The sequence below is a fragment of the Candoia aspera genome, chromosome 1, assembly GCF_035149785.1.
Source record: "Candoia aspera isolate rCanAsp1 chromosome 1, rCanAsp1.hap2, whole genome shotgun sequence".
In the NCBI taxonomy this organism is placed as follows: Eukaryota; Metazoa; Chordata; class Lepidosauria; order Squamata; family Boidae; genus Candoia; species Candoia aspera.
The window spans coordinates 219,896,217-219,919,914 of record NC_086153.1 but is presented as its reverse complement, the minus strand read 5'-3'; the positions used below and the strand labels follow the sequence as shown (position 1 = coordinate 219,919,914).

At 46.6% G+C, this 23,698-nt stretch overlaps 1 protein-coding gene across 1 annotated transcript in view; it reads right to left on the bottom strand.

Moving 5' to 3' along the window:
• Positions 1–1,835: 1,835 nt before the first annotated feature.
• Positions 1,836–23,698, bottom strand: part of IQCB1 (IQ motif containing B1) — a 28,958-nt gene continuing 7,095 nt past the window's right edge. The window contains exons 4-13 of the mRNA XM_063288793.1: positions 20,285–20,378; positions 20,000–20,099; positions 19,374–19,546; positions 10,647–10,756; positions 9,790–9,899; positions 8,529–8,671; positions 7,417–7,565; positions 6,198–6,323; positions 3,255–3,411; positions 1,836–2,206 (exon numbers count right to left, since the gene is read on the bottom strand). Of these exons, the coding sequence (XP_063144863.1) occupies positions 1,980–2,206; positions 3,255–3,411; positions 6,198–6,323; positions 7,417–7,565; positions 8,529–8,671; positions 9,790–9,899; positions 10,647–10,756; positions 19,374–19,546; positions 20,000–20,099; positions 20,285–20,378 (1,389 nt within the window). The 3' untranslated portion in view covers positions 1,836–1,979. The remainder of the gene's footprint in view (positions 2,207–3,254; positions 3,412–6,197; positions 6,324–7,416; positions 7,566–8,528; positions 8,672–9,789; positions 9,900–10,646; positions 10,757–19,373; positions 19,547–19,999; positions 20,100–20,284; positions 20,379–23,698) is intronic.

Here is a 23,698-nt window from a genome sequence, read left to right as displayed (position 1 = left end):
TGGGTCATGAACTGTTTAAATCATGTGAGCCATTTAATGACCGTAATATATTGGCTCCCACATGCTTTCATCAGGTATCATAACCTTTTCACTTTGTGAGCAAGTATCTGATCTTTCACTGCAATGTCCAGAAGTTTGTTTGCTACTTTCTGGTGCCAGTCCTATCGAGGACTTCACCATGGTCTTGAAGAGTGCAAAGTTCTCCACAGCAGCCAGCTACTTCATAGGCCACTGTCAGCAGGGAACCCATTAAACCTGGTCTCAAAAACTGCATATACTAAGCTTTCCCCCACTTTGTAGGTATGAGTCTTCAAAATAGTATAGAATTAGTCTGCATCCCTACTGTCCCTGTGTTCTGGAAATTTGTACTTTTCTAACACGTCTTGGGAGTGTTGGACTGGTTGCAAAAGATACTCTACTCTTCAACCTGTTTCTAGCTAACAGGCATGTTTCTTTTATTCTTCCCCAGCTTATCTTTTAATTTTTCTCATAGCTCCATTCTTTTAAGTTTCTCCTCTTTCTTCTATTCCTTTCTATTCAAATTCCATCTTAGCTTGGACTTCTCACATCCTGAGCTCAAGCAGGTAGACAGATCCCACTGGTGTGCTTGAGATGGCTTCCTTAGCCTTTGGCACGTCTTGAAATCTGCCATCCCGCAAAACATCTTCTACTAGCTGCACAGGAAAAGGTGTGTCCCCATTTCTCAGTAGCATACAGGAGTTTTTCTGCCTCTTAACACTAACCTAACTATCCCATCAAACCTGGAAGTTACTGCTGCCACCACCTATTTTCCAGGCAGTGCCTTTTCTGGTGTCCTCCCCCTAAACTCAGTCTATGAGAAAGATAGAGGCTCTACAACTTACACTGTACTGCCTTTCTGGTGAGTAAGAGATAACATGGAAGAAGTTAAAACAATTTCTATCATATAACCTCCTGGCCTTGTAATATAAGTGTGACTAGTGGTTTCAACCTTTCCTTCCCCCTTTAGAAGATAAATCAATCTCACAACAAACTAAAAAAAAAAAAGATTTTATTTAAGTAACTCAAAGGATATATGAGCTTGATTTACAAATTCACATATGATGCTCTCAGCAAACACAATATGCTCCTGGTCGACCATAATTAGAGATCTTGGGAAAGGGATGGCTTTCAAGATACATCAGCATCCTAGACATTAGTAAGTAAATCTTGAACTCATTCTGAAATTACACAGAACGCCCTAAATGTGCAGAGAAAAAAGAAAAGGAAAAAAAACGAACAAGGTTTGTAACAGAGACAGAAGAAAATAAAACAATGCAATGTCAACTCGAGCAGTTCCTGATTCCTTAGAGATAATCTAAATCCTGCTGGGGAGTATACTATTGTCTATACTATATTCAGTAGTATTTTCCCAGCTCAGGCACAGAAACCTCTTGCCTCACATGCCTGGAATTCTGTTTTTGTCTTTTAAAAGTATGAAGCTTTTATCTGTCTACGAGAGGAGGGGTTGAGGAATCCCCAAGCACATGTGATAAAGCACATGCCCGAAAGCATATATTCAAACTCAGTTGCTGCCTGACATTTAAGCAGGCAGGAAGGCTGTAGTATTATGAATGCAGGGTGAGTATTCATAAGAAAGGCTATTTCCCAACACATATACATACACTTATGGTAATTTGGTATCTCCCTCCTTGTTCGTTCTGACCATCCAAAGCTCTAAATCCACGACATCCAATTTTAAATCTTTTTTAAAATCAAAATTGTATAATTCTTAGTGTATACAACACAATTCTTTAGATCATCTGAAATGATCTGAGCAGTCAAATTCAGACTTTCTACTCAGAGTTCAGTCTCTGGAATGTAGAATCCTATTCTCAGTTCAGTGGATAATAGCTATACATGTAACGACAAATTAAGTATCTGAATGTTAATACACTTCGGAGAAAAATGTATGGAAGAAAAAGTGGACAATTACATAGCTACGGTGTGTTTTACAATAATCATGCTTTGCTTCCACCAATGAACAAAGTCTCCAGTTCAGCAGTCAAAAGATCCACTGAGTCAGCCTCTTCTTTAAAGAAGTCTTCTTCAAGCTTCTTCCACCAGGGCCACTGTATATATTTCAACATAGCATTATGGGACTGCTTGGCTTTGGCTACCACAGGAACTGATCTGCTCATAAAGACATGTAGATCCCTCGTGGTACATTCTGAGAGACTTGGAGCACCTATGGCAAAAGTACAAGAGTTTCTTTAGAAGACTTGGTTGACCTCCTCCTCACTTGAAGCTTTTATCATCGAGGTTCCATGCCAGCATTCTACAACTGCGCAGTAGTAAATACATATAGAGGCATGGCAGCTAAAGCACACAGAAGCAAGTTCGAACAAGTAAGGAAGTTCATGCTGTATATAACTTACGAAAGCAAAGAAATAGAAGACAACAGCAAGAAGCATATAAGGGGGAGATCAGTTCAGTAGCATTGTCTGGCTCTGGCTCAGATATATACAGTATGATCTTTAATATTGGAGGCAATATATAGACAACGTATATATTTTTGGTTACTCTGTTGTTTTCCGGACCAAAATAAATATAAATCATAATGCTGTTTCTTGGCAGATTGAAATAAAGTTGAATAGTAGGAAATTTAGGATTTATTAGTGACTGGAAACCCCTTATGGACTTTTTGCTGAAAAAAGAGAAAAATTGACTTGTGATTCATGGGTTTGAAGATTAGAAAGGATATGTTATGGAAAGAAGGAAATTATGATCTAACCTGAGAGAAAGGGTAAAATATAAGTGTATTTATAACTGCTGTCAAGAAGACTGGAAGCAGCTTCTTTATAACCTTTCCCTTTTCTATTTCTTTTTCTACTTTTTCTATTTTCTTTTTTCACTATTATTTTTCTTTATTTTTTATACACACACACACACACACACACACCCCAGAACTGCTCAAACTACAAATCGAAGGCATCTGTTGTACTTACCAAAATATTCATACTAATACTTTCAGCACCTCCAAATGCATGGGTAGGACTGGGCTAATGGTCAATGTGAAGAATAGATTTTTAAGAGGAGCACAATCATAATAGTTCAGTATCAAGAGGATACATGAATTCATAATTTACACAGCAATGATGATCTCTGAAGAAAATTCAAGCTGGGAGAAGTAGTAGCATAACTCAGGTCTGATATTAATGTTGATCAGCATTCACCACATCCAAACTAACCTGGGAAGACAATCTAAGCAAGACAAAAATGAAATGGACACATACTTAACAATTGATCCACATCTGTGTGAACTTGGGCTAGCAAAGCCTCTCGATGTTGTTCTGCCTTCTGATCCTCTCTTTTTCTCAGCAAATAGTTGGCTAGTTTTTCCTGGGCTTGATGATGAAGTTCTCTGCTCATTTCTTCTGACATCTCAGAAGCCTGGAGAAAAATTATGGTGTCTGTCACTGTTAACTGTTATCAGTTTCAAACCTTTGTGAAGGTCTGCAGCACAACATTTGCATTCCTTGGATACCGGTAAATCTAATCACCATGCGTCTTCCTGTGTTTTCTCCCTGAAGCCATCGATCCATCACCAAATAAATTTAGTTTCTTAATTAGGATTCAGGAAGAAGCAGATTCCTATTATTACACTAATGGTAACAAAGAAAAGACCCAAACAACCTTACCAAATATTTCATGTTTCCCATATCAAATCAAAAGCAAGCAAGCATAGTTTCCGTTTATACAACTATAAAATTTATGCATTTCTGGCATGTTTATTAGAAAAAGAGAATAAAATTATAACAAAATATGTATATGGATTATAACTTTTCAAGAGTTGAAGGCAATGTTGTAAAGCTATTATTATCTCTGGTTCCTATCTATTTTTTTTTTCCTGTGTGAGAGCTTCTTGCCAAACAAAGAACTTAAAGTTTCTACAAAATACTGTTATTTCCCAACAGCCCAATTGGCACTTCTGCAACAAATATGCATAAGACACCTGTCAGTCAAGGGCATCTGTGACAGAATGGTTGTCCAATAACATATAAAACATCCTAAATTCTGGAGAACCTTCTTCTATTCTAAAGAATGTATGTCTTTACATATAAACTTTCATGTAGCTGTATGGTCTGCTATTTACACTTATTTTAGTTTATTTTGGGGGAAAAAATAGATTACTACTTCACTGACTTCATTTAGTATGGGATTAAAAAGCATATTTGTAGTTAGCATTAAGCATTAAGAATTTTTTTTAAAAGTTACTAAAATATCAGTGATTGAATTAAAACTACAAGTAATCCTCAAGTCACAATGGTAATTGGGACTGGAATTTCTGTTGCTATGTGATGTGGCTGTACAGCACAATGTCACATGACTGCATCACTTAGCATGGCAATCCCAGCACTCCTTGTTGCTGTCATTAACTGAATCCAACCGATTGTTAGGGGAGGACCCACCTCGATCCAAGCCACTCCCAGATTGGTCCCCCCCAGTCACGAGCCTCGGTAAGGGACTGCCCCCTCTTCAACTCTCCCCCACCTATCTTCCCCCCATCTCTGCCCTTTTGGCCGCCTTGCACTCTGCCGCCTCTGCTGGCCTTGCCGCCCTGTGCTCGCTGGCCCTGCTGGCCCCAGATGACCTTCGCCATCTTTCTCCCACTGCTGACAAGGTGGGCCCAGCTTGGCCCTATGCAAGGCAGCTGCTGGCCATGCCAGGCCTTATTCCTGAGGCTGCTTGCTATTCTCGCGATACTTTGGAAGGCTTCTGAGGCCTTCTAATACCTTGTCCGAAGGCCGCACCCACCATTCTCCAATTGTGCATACTGTTCTCACAATGCTTTGAAATGCCTCAGAAGCTTTCCAAAGGCTTTCTGAAGCACTCTGAGAATGGCGAGCAGCCTCAGGAAGAAGGCCTGGTGGGACCAGCAGCTGCCTCACATGGAGACAGGCTGGGTGCACCTGATCAGCAGTGGGAGGAAGACAGCAAAGGTCAGCTGGGGCCAGTGAGCACAGGGTGGCAAGGCTGGCAGAGTGAGCGGCACGCAGACTGACAAGGCTGGCAGGCCAGTAGGGCCAGCAGGGTGAGTGGAGTGTAGGGCAGCAAGGCCGGCAGGGTGGCAGGACAAGCAAAGGAGCAGGGTGGCAGGATGAGTGGAGCGCAGGGTGGAAGGGGCAGCTGGAGCTTTGTGCTGTGGCAGCTGGCTGAGGCACAAGGCTTGAGTTGGCACTCCTCGGCGGTGCTGGGGCTGAAGCAGAGGTTCAGGGTGGTGGTGGCTGGCTGAGACTGCTGAAGGTCTTGAGCCTCTACTTCAGCCCCAGAGCCGCTGCCAAGGAGTGTTGCTGTGCAGGGCAGCCAAAGGGCATAGATTGGGGGGGGGAGATTGGGGGGGGGAAGTTGAAGCACACTGGTGGTCATAAGTGTGGGTGGGCTGTCAAGCACCCGAGTTTTGATCCCTTGACTGCAGAGGCACTTCAGTGGCCATAACTGTGGGGACCGGGCATAACTACCACTTGTTCAGCACCACTGTAATTTTGAACAGTTGTTGAATGTATCAGCATAACTCAAGGACCTGTAGACAAAACACTGCTGTACAGCAGTTTTCTAGTAGTTTGAAACCAACTTAAATTTACAGTGGTTACTCTGGTGTAGATATTAGTAATGGCAGATTTTGTGTGTGTCAGAAGCACCTACCAAGGCGCTTCTGTATTGAAAGGATTTGCCGGTGACGTCACCGTTGCCTGGGGGATGCCTGAGGGGGCTCCTTTCATGTCCCTGTTATTTTCCCACCGAAGTGGTACCTATTCATCTACTTGCATTTGCATGCTTTCGAACTCCTAGGTTAGCAGGAGCCGGGACAAATTGAAGGGAGCTCACTCCGTCACGCGGCTTGTGCTCTCAGGTTTCGAACTGCCGAGCTGCCAACCGTAATGGTCCTCTGACTCAGCATCTTAATCACTGAGCCCCCAAGTAATGGCAGATGAGCAATGACCAATGACACAATTCCAAATTTCCTCTGTAATGTAGAACGTGATGTAATGACACTGCAAAATGACACTGGACCATTCTAACCTACACTCAGTTAATTTGGGACAACTGCAAAATGTATGGCTCTAGACATTGCTGTGTGTAAATGATATGTCTCCTAAGAATCTTTTGCAATATTCAGGAGTCTTCAACATGCTTGAAAACAAAATCCAGTGGATAGGGGTGTAATGACGACATACTGGGTGCAGTTTGATATAGTTTTCCACTTTTTGCTGCAACAATATCCTCTGTTCATCTGAAAGAGATTCAGGTGGCTTCCAGAGAGAATATGCCTTTCTTCTTTTTTTCTCCAAGAATTTAAGCACCTATTGAAACAAAATACTAGTATAAGATGTTAACTATTCACAGAGCCTTAATGTTTACATAAGACAGTACTTTGAATGCCTTCTTAGTGAGCATGGAAACCTTAGAAGAAGAAAAGTTGCATCATCTCTATCAATTCTGATGGACTGCATTTAAACAGCAACATATGTTAGAACATTTTCAGTGTATCTTCTTAAAACAATTGCCACATCTAGAGACCCAACAGTGTTCCCCATACCCTCTTCATGCACGGGAAGGCAAATGGACCCCAAAATGCTGGCCATGAGCCCTAATCCTCCATGGATGACTTTCATACATTACAACTCACTGTAGTAAGGCCTGAAATTGAACTGGTGGGCAGACATTACAGCTGCACATGCAGCTAAAGTTGAGCCTTCACACTTTTTAGGAAAGGTATTGAGAAAAGACTTATATGAACCATGAAGCAATTACAGAGATTTGTTTTAGATTTGTCACTGATTACTGGGTTGAAGAAGAAACACTAATTATATTCTTTGGGCTTTACTTCAGCCAGTAGGCCCACAAGCCTATAAGAAAAGGAATATCCTTGGTAGAAGACATCAAGAATCAATGTAACTCAGTATTTTGTTCTCTTGTGAGTTTCTACAGCATGTGATAATTACTTTTGCTGTTAAAAATTGTGACAAAAACATAGCAGTTGTTTCTCTTCTTGATCCTCTCTTCAGGCAGATACTGCTAGAACAAGGCTTACTTCAACACTGACAGTTCAAACAACTTATCAGTTCAAACAACTTATCTTGGCTCTAGACCATCACTGAGTCAAGGAATAATTTGATTAACTGGTAGGAAGGATTAGAAAAATCAGAACAGTATACAACTGTGTTACTGAAATACTATTCTAATTTAAGTCTTGCAGACCAGACTTTCTGAAACATTGCTTTTAATGAATCATTCAGGTTTTTGCAGACAGCAGTGTTCCATGTACATCCTAATTTACAAATTTAAGTTAGAAGATGTAGTGGAGGTCCTGAATTTGAAATTAAATTTTTTTTTTTTAAAATATACTGATACAAAATATTTCATCTCATGCCAACACTTGATTTGCATACTGACCGCTCTCTGAATGAGGACAGCTGCTTTATATTCCTTGAGAGATCTTTTTTGCTGATGAAAATTTCTCCTTGCTTTAAGTGCTCTCCAGTACCTTTGGATAGTTAGGGCTGCCTTCTCTTTCATTTCATGTATATGCTTATCTACCTGACCTAGGATATAAAGGGCATATATTTATTATTAGAAAATCAGAATTCACACAAGCAGATAGTATTTGAATTTCATTCTAGCTAGATGAAAGATGCAGAAAAGAAACCAGGCACTGCTTAAAACTATTCAGGGTTAGAGTTAGGCAGAACATTTTTTAAACCAAAAGCCACTGTAGATACTTTCAGGATCATTTTGTAGACCATAGGTATCTTAGTACAGCATGTTTACCGGCTATCTCAGGGGTGTACAATATGAGGTCACAGAATTGATATGGCTCTCAAATTTGTACTCCACCCAGAGATGTCAGATGGGAAATAACTGCATTCAGGATACTTAATTACTTGATAGTACATTGATTGTTATTGTGCTAGCCCTACTATGTATTTGTGCATTAGATAGATAGGATCTTACACTAAATAAAATATTTAACCATTACACTATTATTTAACTAGACATATTATTTATTTTCGTTGAACATTTCTGGCTCAGCCCCAAGCAGCACTCCTGGTCTGGGTCATTAATAGTCAAAGGAAACTTACTGAAAGAAAAGGATGAAATAAAACATGGGTTGCTATCTTTCTCCTAAGAACCGATGGCAAGGATTTTCCAGTACAAGTGAGAATGCAAGCAAACCCAAGGCCTTCTCAGACTCATTCCACAAACTGTGTTCTAGGGCAAAAATAATGCACAATATACTGTATGATTCATACACATTTAATGTAGCTACACTGAATTATACCTTTGTTAGTCAACTTTTATGAGATACAAATTACAACACATCTTTGCCCTATCTCTTGGTTGATATATCCATGATAGATTATTGGGTCATTATAGAAAAGTCCTTTAGAGCATCAATGATGCCACCTTGGGGAACAAAGTAAAGACAAAAAAGTCTACGTGGGGAAAAAAAAAGGATATCTGTCCCCAGATGGAAATAGTTCTTCATGGTTCTATAATAACGATACCTGCATGGACAATTTCCAATAGTGTTAGCTGCCGTTCATGAAACAACCTCATAGCTCTCTGTCTCTGAAGCTGCAGTTGTTGACGAAGATGCTCTTCTTCTCTCTGTCTTTTTAAACTTTGCAACTCCTGTTCTCTTTTAGCTCTATAAACAAATAAAAAAAAACTGTTTTCAGCAATGGCAATCAAGCACTTCTGAGAAGAACCACATAAAGCAAAGAGTGCACAAGAGCATTCCTACCCTGCTTATCTCCAGGTACCTAAGAATTAGTAAATCCTTCCTCCATGTATTCTTCAATTCTCTCTGTGTATATATGGGTATGTATGCATGTGAGAGTCAGTTTGGTCTAGTGGTTAATGCCCCAGGCTAGAAACTAGGACACTGTGAGTTCTAGTTCTACCTTAGGCATGAAGCCAGATGGGTGACTTTGAGCCAGTCCCTCTCTCTCAGCCCTGGGAAGCAGGCAAGGGCAAATCACTCCAGAAAATGTTGCCAAGAAAACTGCAGGGACTAGTGCAGGCAGTCACCTGGAGTCAAGAGTGACTCAAAGGTACCAAAAAAAAAGGTAAGTATGTATGTATACTGGGATCAGGTCCAGGGTTTAGCAGTGAAGCATACAATTTTGATTTTGAAAATAATCAGCAGGCTGAAACGAATGTGTGATCTGCCCTCTAGTGGATTTCTCAAACAAGTATCAATGAAGAAGTTTTTGTATTTTTTACTTACATATATACATACAGACATACAGACATACATATAAATGCACTACCTACCCCGCGGTATGGTTACCGCACAGTCCAACCACAATAAAAAATTAACAACAACAAAAAGTTGGGATCTAAAACCATTAATAATTCCAATTCAGCACCATATTTTTACCAAAATATCTGTCAAATATTGAATGTAAAGGAAGGAATTAAGCATAGTAGTATTAACAAAATACTGTATAAGCCTCAGGCAATAAAAATGGATGAATACAGAAAGTGAAAAAATTCTAATTCTACAGAAGCAAGTTACTTTTTGGAAGAACAGCACAGAGTGATTTTGCCTACTGTGACTTTACATATAGGCTTATTTCCCCAAAGCCTCCAGACAATTTCATGTTAAAAAAACAGAAAAATGTAGATTTTATTCAGCAAATACATACCCCCGTTGATGTCCCTGGCCAGATATGAGATCTGGAAAATTCTTATATTATAGCTCTATTTTCCAAGCCATTTTAACAATACAATACTCATTATTTTTGCTATGTATAGCTTTACCTAAAATTCCTTTGTAAGATAGTTACAGCTTTTGGAAGCTGCCTTAATCTTTTTCGTGTCTGAAATCCTCTCCAAGATGCCTGGATTAAGCAAGCTGCTTGATGCAGTCTCTGAAATCAACAAATTAGAGCATATTCATTTTTCTATTGCATGTGGTGATAATCATTAGACATGCTGTACATGTTAGGAAATGTAGACTAATATTCTCTGCGTGCCTATATTTGATGTGACAATTTACTAGCCTACATTCAAACCAAGGCATAATCTAACCAGAAGGAGAGCTGATCCAGGCTTGGAGATATGGCAAACTCCGTATGAAGAATTAAGCTCACAATTTCAGAATACTTCTACACTAGCTCTCCCTCACATGGCCATCTTCCAATTATGTGAATGGGTTGAAAAGGTGAAAGGTCCCCTGTGCAAGCACTGAGTCATGTCTGACCCTTTGGGGGGACGCTGCTTTTGTGACGTTTCCTTGGCAGACTATAGCGGGATGGTTTGCCATTGCCTGCCCCAGTCGTCACCTTCCCCAGCAAGCTGGGTACTCACTCTACTGCCCTCGGAAGGATGGAAGGCTGAGTCGACCTGAGCCGGCTACCCGAGAATCCAGCTTCCGCTGGGATCGAACTCAGATCGGATCATGGGGAGTGTTTCAGCTGCAATGCTGCCGCTTACCACTCTGCGCCACACGAGGCTCTGTGAATGGGTTAGAAGCTACGAAATACATTGCATTAGATTTCATCAGTGAATTCATACGTGAATGGATTAGAAGCTATGAAATACATACAAATACACGGATGAAATCTAATGCAAGCTACCTCCACCATACACAGAATTCTATAAAACATCCAGTATACCTGTGTTTCACAAGCATTGGAGTTTTCTGCATCCAGCAAGTCCAGAAATTGATTGAGATTCTTGTCAAATCCTTTGCCAGTCCACTGCTTGCTTAGAAGAGACTGTAGTCCTGAACAAATGAGATGTGCTGAGATAAATATGCTACTTTGTAAGAAAAAGTGCTTGTTTGTTCATCCTACAGATGTTGATTATAAATTAATAGTGGTACATATACCTAGATCCGTGTTAGAATTTTCCACACTAAATACACCAGTGGCAAGAAGGAGTCCAAGCTCCAAAGAAAAGCTTAAACGATTAATGGATTCATCATATAGGACATGGTAACAAAACTCATACTGCCTCCAGCTAGTTAAAGTCTTTTAGAGCATGGATTATCCATACTTGTGAATATACAAATATGACAAATTTCCACATGCACACATACAGTGTATATGGACAGGTCATAAAAATGCTGTGTTGAAACAATGTTTCACTTTTACAAATCCACTGAGATTAATTTTCCCTGCATAAATATAATGCATGCATTGGTCATGTATTGTACATGTGTGCATATAAATAAAAAAGCAACACACATAAAAAAACAACAGACATAAAAAACAACACAGTAACACATAATAAAAAAATAACACAATATACACTCAATGCCTACTTACAGTATCATGCCAGAAAACTACATACTAACTCAGATTTACTTAACTCACAAGTTTGCTACCTTGATATAATATGGAATCTTTTTGCTTTGATAAATAATATATCTGCTATTCAATTCACTCCAAGGAAATTTGAAGGGGCTACACTAAGCTTAAGAGCCAGTTTGGCGTAATGATTAAGATGCTGGGCTAGAAACCAGGAGGCTGTGAGTTCTAGGCCCCCCCTTAGGCATGAAAGCCAGCTGGGTGACACTGGGCCAGTCACTCTCTCTCAGCCCAATCCACAACTCAAAGGGTTGTTGTTGTGGGGAAAATAAGAAGCAGGAGTATTAGGTATGTTTGTGTCATGCGCTGCCTACCTCTGAATAACACTCAGACACTGGTTCGCGGATCAGGCTCTGGTTTATTTGCAGGGCAGGTACAGCGTTGGTAGAAAAAAGCTGAGAGTGACAGGAGCGCGCCGGTGCGGGGTTTAAATACCCCGCGCCGGTCAGCGCCCCCTCGCTCACGGTCACGTCACCCCCCTTTGTCCAATACGTTGCCCTGCCGGTGGGTGAGGGTTTCCGGGATCGCCCGTCATCAGGTTTCCCATTCCTCTGCTGATTGCTTTCAGCTGGGCGATCCCCGTTGTATTGCCGCTGATGGCTTGGGTGTGCTCCGTGATCCGTTTAGCTATTGTTTGTTGGCCGTTAGTCGTTGTGGGTTGATGGCTACTTATCTTGTACCCCTTCACCTATTTCCTTGCCATTGTCATGTGTGCCATTGCGCTGATGACTTTAGCTCAACGGCACTCATGACATACTGCCCCCTTTTCGAATAGTGTTCTCCCCCGGTTTTCTGGGTTTTCCCCGTGGAGCTGTCAAAACGCCACATTTTTTTTTTTTTTCAAAGTTCCCGCCGGAGTAGTTGTCGCCCCTCCCTTTGCTCCTCCCTCTACCACGTGCCTTCCCAGGGTGTGTCCATGGTGCGCATGCTCGGGTCCTGACCTGGCGTGCGCATGCTCCAGCCACACCCTGTTTATTTGGCTCAGTTCGGCGAGGAGAGAGGCGTGGCTGGTCGGGTGCTTCTCAGCTCCAGGTAGGGCCCTTCTTTTTCTTATTTAAAGTGCGTCGCCTTTGTTGTGTCTCCTGGGCGTTGCCCCCAGGTTGCCCTGTTGACTTGCTTGCCACTCCCCCGCGGCCGGGGGGCGGGGGGAGGGTGCTGGCGAACGTTTGTCACCACCCCGTGGGCCCGGGGCGGGGGGAGTGAGTCCCGGGGGGGGGGAGGTCCACCCAACTCGCGGGCTTGGGGGGGCCCTTTCCCTTGGGGCACGGGAGGTGGGGGGGGCCTGCGGGGGGGGGGGTTGGTTTTGCTGACCTTGGTTGCGGTTTGTCGGGGTATGCCCGGTGAAATGCTCTGGTCAGGTCAGGCGCGTTAACGTTGTGCGCCGCCACCCATTCCGGGTGGGGGAAATGTTTCCACCTGACCAGATAGTGTAGAGTTCCTCGTTGCTTGCGGGAGTCGAGAATGTCCCTTATCTCGAAGTGGTGTTGCCCGTCGATCATCACCGGTGCGGGCTGTGGCGTGCTTGGGTGCCATCGGGAGGTGGTTGCCGGTTTCAGGAGGCTGGTGTGGAACACCGGGTGGAGTCTCCGGAGGTTGCGTGGCAGGTCCAAGCGTATTGCTACCGGGTTCACTATTTGCGTGACTCGGAACGGCCCGATGTACTTAGGCCCCAGTTTTTTCGAGGGTTGGGTTGACTTTAGGAACTTGGTGGATAGATAGGCCATATCCCCCGCCTGGAACGTCGGTTGTTGGCGCCGGTGCTTGTCGGCCTGCTCTTTGTAGGCTGCCTGTGCATCCTTCAGCGCCGCCGTGATTACTGGCCATGCTTCCGCGATCTTCCGTCCCCAGTCACTAGCGTCCACCTGGGGTTCCGGGGGTTGAGGTAGCTCCGGTATGGGGACGAAGTCGCGCCCCGAGACTACTTCGAACGGAGTTTTCCCCGTGCTCGTGTGGACGGCGTTGTTGTATGCGACTTCGGCGAACGGGAGCAGTTCAGCCCAGTCGTCTTGGTGGTAGTTAGTATATGATCGTATGAATTGCTCTAAGGTGGCATTAAGAACCTCAGTGGCTCCGTCCGTCTGAGGGTGCCAAGCCGTAGATAGGGCCTGTTGGGTCCCCGTCAGCTTCAGGAAGGCCCGCCAGAATTTGGAGGTGAACTGTGTGCCCCTGTCGGTCACCACACGTGCGGGACATCCGTGTAGCCTGTACACGTGGATGAGGAAGAGTTTGGCTAGCTGTTGTGAGGATGGGACCGACGTGCAGGGGATGAAGTGGGCCTGCTTTGAGAAGTAGTCCTTCACCACCCAAATGGCCGTTTTCTTCTGGCTGGGTGGGAGGTCCACTATAAAATCCATAGAGATTTCCTCCCATGGGCGGGAGGGTTCTGCCACCCGTTGCAATAGCCCCGCGGGTTTGCCTGGTGCCCGTTTGGCCCTAGCGCACGTTGGGCAGGACGCCACGTAGGTTTTTACGTCTCGCCTGAGCGCGGGCCACCAGAATTGACGCCGTGTTAGGTGTAGGGTCTTGAGGAACCCAAAGTGTCCCGCTTGCTTGGCGTCGTGTGACCTATGCAAGATCGCCTGGCGTTGCGAGTCCGGGACGTAGATTCTGCCTTCCCCCCATGCCAGGTCTTGTGCCATCGTTACCTTGTCGGGGTTTGCCAGGAACCAGGGGTCGGTTTTGAGGGCGGCAGCGAGGTCCGTGCGCATTCCCCCTGGTAGTTGCGGTTGGCTTCTTTCAGTCGCCGGTTGTCCCGCCGTCGGCTGCGCCGTAGAGTCGAGCTGCCTCCGTGCGCCGCTTCGGGTGGTCACGGCCATCCCCAGTTGCGAGGCGGATAGGACCGTCCCAATGGTGTCTGGGGCGGGCTCTTCGTCTTGGGGCAGTCGGGAGAGGGCGTCGGCCAGGAAGTTCTTCTTGCCCGGCATGAACTTCAGCTGGAAATCAAAGCGGCTGAAGAATTGGGCCCATCGGACCTGTTTTGGGCTAAGGCGTCTAGGCGTTCGTAGGGCCTCGAGGTTCCGGTGGTCAGTGCAGACCTCGAATGGTTGGGTGGCTCCCTCGAGTAGGTGTCGCCATGTCTCTAGTGCCGATTTCACCGCGAAGGCTTCTTTCTCCCAGACGTGCCATCGCCTCTCTGTCTCGGAGAACTTCCTTGACAGGTAGGCGCATGGTTTCAGGAGTCCCGTGGGGTCTTTCTGTAGCAGGATGGCTCCCAGGGAGAAGTCTGAGGCGTCGGCTTGGACCACGAACGGCCGTTCTGGGTCCGGGTGCGCGAGGATTGGCTCCGTAGTGAACAGCGCTTTCAGCTTGTTGAATGCGGTCTGGCACGCGGGAGTCCAATTCAGCACTGTGCCTGGGTTCTTGGCGCGTCGGGTGTCCCCCACCCCTTTGGTTTTGAGGAGGTCCGTTAAGGGGAGGGCTATCTCAGCGAACCCCCGGGCGAATGACCTGTAGAAATTCGCGAATCCGAGGAAGCTCTGTAGTTGCCGTCTGTTGCGGGGCCGCTCCCAGTTTAGCACCGCTTCGACTTTTGCGGGGTCCATTTCGATGCCGTCCCCGGAGATTCGGTACCCCAGATAGTCTAGGCGCTCTTTGTGAAACTCGCACTTTGTAGGCTTTGCATAGAGCTGCGCCCTTCTGAGCTTGTCGAGGACTTGCCTAACTAGGGTTACATGTTCCTCGTGCGTTTTTGTGTAAATAAGGACGTCGTCGATGTAGACCAGGACCCCTTTGAACAGATGTTCATGCAGTACCTCATTGATGAGCTGCATGAACACCCCAGGGGCCCCCGCGAGTCCGAAGGGCAGTACCTTGTACTGGAAAGCGCCTAGGGGGCAGTTAAACGCCGTCTTCCATTCGTCCCCCTCCCTGATTCGGATGCGATAGTACGCCTCGCGAAGGTCCAATTTGGAAAAGACTTTGCCCGTGGACAGGTGGGCGAGCATGTCCTTCACCAGGGGTAAGGGGTATTTGTTGGACAGGGAAGCCGCGTTTAGGCCCCGGTAGTCGGTGCAGAGCCGTAGGGTCCCGTCTTTCTTCTCCCGGAATAAGACGGGGGCTCCGACCGGTGAGCATGCTGGCTCTATGAATCCCCTGTCTAGGTTTTTATCGATGAACTCCCGGAGGGTTGCCATCTCCTTCGGGGTCATCGAATAGATCTTTGGTCTAGGTAAGGGGACGTCGGGCAGTAGGTCGATCCGGCAATCCGTCTTGCGGTGGGGGGGTAGTTGGTCAGCTTCCGCCTCTCCGAAGACCTCGGAGAAGTCGGCGTATTGTTCTGGTAGGTCTGCTGTGGTAGTGGCGTTGTCTTGTGTGGTCGCCTCCGCTCGTCCTACCGTGGGGTTGCTTCTGCCCGCTGGAACTGGTGCTCGATACTCGCCGTCGCCGAATGTGAAGGTGCGGGTCTCCCAGTTGATCCGCGGGTTGTTTGTCGCGAGCCATGGCATCCCCAGGACTGCAATGGGCCGTCCGATGTGCGTGACTATGAACGATGTGCGCTCGGTGTGAGTGCCCATTTGCAGGGTGACCGGCTCGGTTTGTAGCGTGGCTGGTTTCCCTCCCGCTGTAGAGCCGTCCAGCTGGTGGAATGCCAGCGGCGTGGGGAGGGGGAAGCAGCGGAGGTCGAGTTTGGCGACTAGGTCGGGGTGGATGAGGTTTTTTGAGCACCCCGAGTCCACTAGTGCCGCGGCCGTGGTGGCTCCGTTGCCGGCAGAGAGTTGAATTGCTGCCAATATTACAGGGCTTTCGTCGTTTCGTTGAGGTGGTCCGCGTTGCTGTCCCACCGCCTGCCTCGCCACGCGTCTCAGGGCAAGCGGGGAGCATTTCCCGCCGGCTGGTCGGGGTCTGTATTGTCCTCTTCCCCCCAGTAAGCGTCCCAGCCCTCTTCTGGTGTCGCTGTGGCCACGGTCATTCGGCGGTGAGGGGGCGGCCCCGGGTTGGGTGGTTTGGGGCTAATTTTCGGAGTGGGTTTGGGCGCGCTGGTCGGCGGTCGGTTGGCGAAGCAATCCACCGTCTTGTGCCCTAATTTGCCACACCTCCCGCAGGGCTCCCGGTTGAACTTCTTTTTTGGGTATATGGGGCCGGCCATCCCCCCGTGTGGTGCGGGTACCTTTTTCCCGGCATAGTTTGTGTCTTCCGTGGTTGTCATGAGGAAGGTGCGGTGCGCATGTTCGGCTTTCCCCGCGAGGTGGATCCACCCGTGTAACGTTTCTGGGTCGTCGCGGTAGAGGGCCCATTGGAGAACGTCGCGGTTGAGCCCCCTTTTGAACATTTCCAGCAGGGTGGTCTCGGACCAGTCGCTGACCTTCCCCGCGAGGGCTTTGAACTCCAGGGCGTAGTCAGGGACCGTGCGTGTGCCCTGTTTAAGTCTTTGGAGTGCGCTTTTCGCCCTTACTTTGGCTAGGGGGTCTTCGAAGTAGTTTTTCATCTCATTGATGAAAGCAGGGAAGGTGGCGAGGGCGGGGGAGCTGGACTCGTACAGTTGGACGTACCAGTCCGCCGCCCTGTCTTGGAGTTTGATCGCCACGGCGGCGATCTTGTCGGCCTCGGAGTCATAGGAGTGTCCGTGCCTCCCCATGAACTCCCTAGCGTTGGTCACGAAAAACGAGAGTTTTGTGGGGGTCCCATCGAAGAAGATGGGGAAGTCCTTTGGGGCCCGGGCGTTTTGTGCGGCCCCGCCTCTCGCTTCCCGGGGTGTGGTGTCGGCCGCCTGTGCCGTCTGCTGACCCTCCGCTGGCCCGTGTGGGTTCGGTGCTTCGCTCGGGGTGTGGGCCTGTGCGGGGACGTCGTTGGGTGGCGCGGGGGGCATAAGCGCCTGGAGTATGGTCCGGAGTTCCGTCAGTTGAGCCCGCATGGCCGCGAGTTCAGCTCGTGCCTCCTCGTCCACAGCCCGCGCCGCCGCTGGGGCCGGTTCCGTTGGCGCGTCCTCGGGGGTGGGTTGCCGGCGGGGTTCATCGTCCCTCTGCCGCGGGTCCGCTTCCTCCGCCGTCTGATGGGTGTCTCCGTCGTCCTCCTCCGTGTTGACCGCCGTGGGGCTGTCGCTCCACGCCCGTTGCTGGGGTGCGATGTGGGGCGCGGGGTCCTCCGCTGGTTTCGGAAGTCGTGCTGCTCCCTCCCGCGGTCGGGTTGCCTCCGTCGCCATCTCCCCTTGGGGTTGGAGCTGAGGCTCGGGTCGGGTGGGGCGGGCGTCCATGGCTCCGGGAGTCCGCGGTGCCTCTGGCCTTGGTCGGTCCTCCTCTGTCTCTTGCCGCGCGGCTCGCCCTCCTTGCCCGCGCCGCTCCGGCCTCATCTTGCTGGTCTTCTCGCCGTCTACTCCTCCCGCGGCTCGTTGTCGTCCGGTGGGGCTCGGCGAGGCTGAGTTTATGACTCTCAGCTTTATGTCATGCGCTGCCTACCTCTGAATAACACTCAGACACTGGTTCGCGGATCAGGCTCTGGTTTATTTGCAGGGCAGGTACAGCGTTGGTAGAAAAAAGCTGAGAGTGACAGGAGCGCGCCGGTGCGGGGTTTAAATACCCCGCGCCGGTCAGCGCCCCCTCGCTCACGGTCACGTCACCCCCCTTTGTCCAATACGTTGCCCTGCCGGTGGGTGAGGGTTTCCGGGATCGCCCATCATCAGGTTTCCCATTCCTCTGCTGATTGCTTTCAGCTGGGCGATCCCCGTTGTATTGCCGCTGATGGCTTGGGTGTGCTCCGTGATCCGTTTAGCTATTGTTTGTTGGCCGTTAGTCGTTGTGGGTTGATGGCTACTTATCTTGTACCCCTTCACCTATTTCCTTGCCATTGTCATGTGTGCCATTGCGCTGATGACTTTAGCTCAATGGCACTCATGACAGTTTGCCACCTTGAGGTGACCAAAAATATTTTTTAAAAAGGGTGGGATAAAAATATAATAATAATAATAATAATAATAACAACAACAACAACAGCAGCAGCAGCAGCAGCAATCAGCTTACTAAGAAATAGATGCTATCCAATGTCCCCCAAATAATCTAGAATTTAACCAGGTTTAAGTAACCTGAATGATTATGGGAAACGCTATATAGTAACTCAGGAGAGTGCTAACACAAAAGAAAAAATATTTTATACCCATCAGTATTGTAATCCTGCAAGTTAGCTAGCCAATTTCAGATAGGCCTTTATCCTGAGAAAGATACTAAAGTCACTAAAGGAACAGATGAAGGCATCTTTAAAATTCCTACTTAATCATGAATAAGCAACTACTGATATATACATATGGCTCAACTGCAGGTTGATACATCTATAGCTTGGTTGGATGATTGCCCGTTGGATGCACCTTAGGACATCAGCTATATTTGGATGTCACATTGAGTACTAGTGCATGCTCTTTCACTTGGTCACAATTCAAACCAGACATTTCTGCATCTGATTAACCATTCCTGGTGGGAGAAAGACTAACAGCCTTGACATATGTTGATTAACAATTTGATCAGAATTAGAAGAGGTTTTCACTTAATATGATTCTAGCTGTTAGCACTGGACTAGACCATGCAGACATGGGTTCAAGTCCACCCTCAACCACAGAACTTCACTTTGTGACTCTGGGCCAGCTACTTACTCTTAGCTCAACCTACCTCACAGGTAGGGGAATAACTAGAAGTATTGTTTTGGGGAATAACTAGAATAACTATGTTATCCTGCACTGAACATAGATGAAAGGTACAATATAAATTCATTATGAATGAATGAATGAATGAATGAATGAACATGCCTACTATCTTTCCTACAATGTCATTATAGCATTATAAGATGTATATAAATATTATGTACATCAGTTATAAATACTTTACTATACATAGTGCTAGATTCCGTGACAGGACTTCATCCATAATATTTACTGTTTCAAAAGGTACACAGTTAATACATTTTGCAATCAATAATGTGAGTGCTAGGTTGGAGAACTGATTAAAGTAATAAACTGTCTGAATTACAGTTAACTTCTCCCTAAGGAATGTTCAGTGTCAACATTTATTATTCTAGAATTTTTCCAAAATCCAAAAAAAATTGACAAACCTTTATAGCGGGTAATCACTGTTGTGACAAGTTGGGGATCAGATTCTGTGATCAAAAGTAACAGTTTAATGGTTGCTTTTCCTCTGGCAGGATTGGTAGTAGAGGAAATCTTGTAAACAAGTTCATCCAAAAGGAAGTGTAGGGTCTTTTCATGTACTTGAACTAATGCTTTACTGAGAAAACAACAAAGAGATGAAATTAGATTGGAATAAAAATGGTGGATGGGAGATGGGCAGGATTACAAGAACTACAACCATATTTTATAAAAAAGTGCACTAAGCCAGTTTGGCCTAGTGGTGAAGGCACCAGGCTAGAAAACAGGAGACTGTGAGTTCTAGTCCCACCTTAGGCATGAAAGCTGGCTGGGTGAACAGGGAAGCACCTCTCCCAGCACTCATTTTGTGAAAGCATCCACGTTTCCAACATTCCATACATGTCCACCAGTCAAAGAAGTGGAGGACCACCTGCTTTAAACTATGACTGTAATCCTATATCTCTGTTTTAGAATGATGAATATGATATTATGAAGATGAAAAGCTAATTAACCTAAAGAAATTATTCATATTTTAAGACGAATTTCAATCTATTTTTTTTAATGTCAAAGATACAATTTAGTAAATATTTACCTATTGGTCCTTAAAATATTCTGCAAGAGTGACAGAATCATGGTTGATGTTTCAGCATCATCAGTGGTCAGCAATTGCTGGAAATGTTTATTCTGAAGCACTAGGGCAAAAACAGGAAATCTATTTCAAGCAGAAGTTAAATCTATGCTTAATTTTTTTTTCAGGGGAGAGGAGAGTGAGAACTAACAGCAACCCTCTAAATGCAGACCACAGGTGAAATATTTGATCAGAAACCACAACAACATTCATATATAATGATGAATTTCCAGGCTTTTCTTCCCTTACCATTTTCTACTAGATGAATGTGACCTCCACACAACCAACAGATGGCATCAGTTACTGTCCTGAAACAACGTAGAAATTCATTTCTTTCTTCATCCTTAAAGAAAACATAAAGGAAAACTTACAATTAAAATCCTGAAAATATGTAAATTAAACAGTGATTATACCCTCAAGCTACATTTGCTGAACAGATAATATTCTTCTAAAGCTGGGAGAGGGTGGGGGGAAGCAGGACTGGGGGAAACTTAAATTACAATGCAGGCACAGTAAGAGAAAAAGAGAATAACTTTTTCTCTTCTTGTTCTGCAACTGCTTCAACCAAGTATAATCTATTTCTTTGCAAGATCCAGCATGTCTTTTAGCGATAACTAGTGAACAAAAATGTACTCTGTATCACAATGAACTTAAACACTTGGAATACTGTGTATTTTTACTCTTACTAAATTTGGTACCCTCAATATGCTTTGGACAGCAATTTGCATGATTCCTATTAGTAATGATACTGAGATTGATGAGACATGTGATCCATATTAGGTTCAGGAAAGCTGATATATGAAATTAAATTAACAGATTTGGTTAAGTGTCAGGGGAGGAAGAAATATTAATGATAAATTAATTGGAATACTTTTATTATGCTTTGGAATTGGAAGCTACAGGACTCTGTACAGCCATAAATTAGTGCAGTGTGAGGATTTTGTGAAATCTATTATTTTGTATGTATTTTCCAGGTACTGAAATGAAGTGAATTATGCTGTTTTATTAGTTTCTGTTTGTTTTATCACAAACATGCAAATATATGGGCAGATTCAATTATCTGAAATACTGTAATTATATATCAAGTACTCATATTACTTGAAAATATAAGTACGTATACATTGCAAAAAGAATAAAAACATATAAAGAGAAAACAGCAGAACATCTGTTTCATGTGCTGCCTACTACTGAGTAAAACACAGACACTGATTCAGGGAAGAGCAGGTTCAGGTTTATTTCAGCATAGTGCATAGCTAGAAAAAGCTGAGAGTGAAGGGAGCGCGCCGGTGCGGGGTTTAAATAGCCCGCGCCGGTCAGCGCCCCCCCCCACCTTGGGTTGTGTCATCCCCTCAAGTCCTGTATGCTTCATTGCCGGTAGGTGAGGGGTCGCGGGGCCCCTGCTGGTGCCCCGGGCTTCGCTCATAATCGTTTTCTTCCTCCGGCCGGTGATTGCTGTCAGCTGGGCGATATCCGTTGCGTTCCTGCTGACAGCTTCAGGTGTGCCTCGTGATCCGCCCTGTCTTTGTCGTTCTTTCTTCCCCCTTTGTGTTCTAATGGCTGGTTCATCCGGCCGGGGTCGTTCCCTTCTCCTCGGGGTCTGTGTCTGTTGTTGTGCGTGTTTGCTTATCTTTAAATCCCTTCCTCTAGTTTCCGAGGTATTGTCATGTGTGTCGTTGTGCTGATGCATTCAGCTTAACGGTGCTCATGACATACTGCCCCCCTTTCGAATAGTAGCCCCCCCCCCGGCATTCCGGTTTTTCCCGGGAGAGCTGTCAAAAGTTTTTTTTTCTTTTTTCTTTTTGTTTTTCCCGCCGGAGTGCTTTTACCCTCGCTCCGCCCTCTACCTCGTGTCCATCTTTTGGGTGTGTTCCGAGTGCGCATGCCTCGACCACACCCTGCGAGTGCGCATGCCTCAACCACACCCTGCTTGTTCGTGCTCAGTTCGTCGTGAGAGGAGGCGTGGCTGGTCGGGTGCTTTTCAGCTCCAGGTAGGATCCTTATCTTTTTGTTTTGTTGCTTGTTTATGTTGATGTTCGTCGTGTTGTCATGTGTGCATCCTGGGTGTTTGCCCCCTGGCGATGCACTTATGACCAATCTTCTCTCCCCAGTGGGCCCGGGGAGGGCGGGGGGAGGGTGAGTCCCAGGGGGGAGGAGGTCTACTCAAGTCGCAGGCTTGGGGGGCCCCTTCCCCTGGGGGCGAGGTGGGTGGGTGGGGGAGGCCCGAGGGGGGAAGTGTGTTCTAGGGACCGGTTCGGCTGGGCGCCCCTTTGGTTTGTCGGGGTACATCGTGTGGAATGCCCGGGTCAGGTCCGGTGCCTTGACGTGTTGAGCCGCCACCCATTCTGGGTGGGGGAAGTGTTTCCATTTCACTAAGTAGTGTAGTGTGCCCCGTTGACGGCGGGAATCGAGTATTTCTTTTACGTCGAAATGTTGTTGGCCGTCGATCATCACTGGGGAGGGCAGAGGCGTGCTTGGGTGCCATCGGGAGGTGGTTGCTGGTTTCAGGACGCTGCTGTGGAATACCGGGTGGAGTCTCCTTAGATTGTGCGGCAGGTCCAGGCGTACTGCTACCGGGTTCACTATCTGTGTTACTCGAAGCGGCCCGATATACTTAGGCCCCAGTTTCTTCGAGGGTTGAAGTGATTTCATGAATTTGGTGGATAGGTAGACCATATCCCCTGCCTGGAATGTCGGTTGCTGGCGCCGGTGCTTGTCGGCCTGTTCTTTGTAGGCCGACTGTGCTTCCTTCAGCGCTGCCGTGATTATTGGCCATGATTCCGCTATCTTCCGTCCCCAGTCACTAGCACCCACTTGGGGTCCTGGGGGTTGCGGTAGCTCCGGTATGGGTACGAACTCGCGCCCGGAGACTACTTCGAACGGGGTTTTCCCTGTACTCGTGTGAACGGCGTTATTGTATGCGACTTCTGCGAACGGAAGCAGGTCGACCCAGTCGTCTTGGTGGTTATTGGTATATGAGCATATGAATTGTTCTAGGGTGGCATTGAGGATCTCTGTGGCTCCGTCCGTCTGGGGATGCCAGGCCGTGGATAGGGCTTGTTGGGTCCCAATCAGTTTTAGGAAAGCCTGCCAGAATTTCGAGGTGAATTGTGTGCCCCTGTCGGTCACCACGCGTACGGGACATCCGTGTAACCTGTACACGTGTATAAGGAAGAGTTTAGCCAGTTGCTGGGCGGACGGGACTGATAAGCAGGGGATGAAGTGTGCTTGTTTCAAAAAGTAGTCTTTCACCACCCAAATGGCTGTTTTCTTCTGGCTGGGTGGTAGATCTACTATAAAATCCATGGAGATTTCCTCCCATGGTCGGGAGGGCTCCGCCACCATTTGTAGGAGTCCCGGGGGCTTACCCGGTGCCCGTTTGGCCATAGCGCATATCGGGCAGGACGCTACGTAGGCCTTCACGTCCCGTCTCAATGCGGGCCACCAGAATTGTCGTCGTGTTAGATGCAGGGTCTTTAGAAACCCGAAGTGTCCCGCTTGTTTGCTGTCGTGTGATCTGCGCAGGATCGCCTGGCGCTGCGAGTCCGGGACATATATTCTGCCTTCACCCCATGCTAAGTCCTGTGCCACCGTCACCTTGTTGGGGTTTGCTAGTAGCCAGGGGTCGGTTTTGAGGGCGGCGGTGAGGTCCGCGCGTATTCCTCC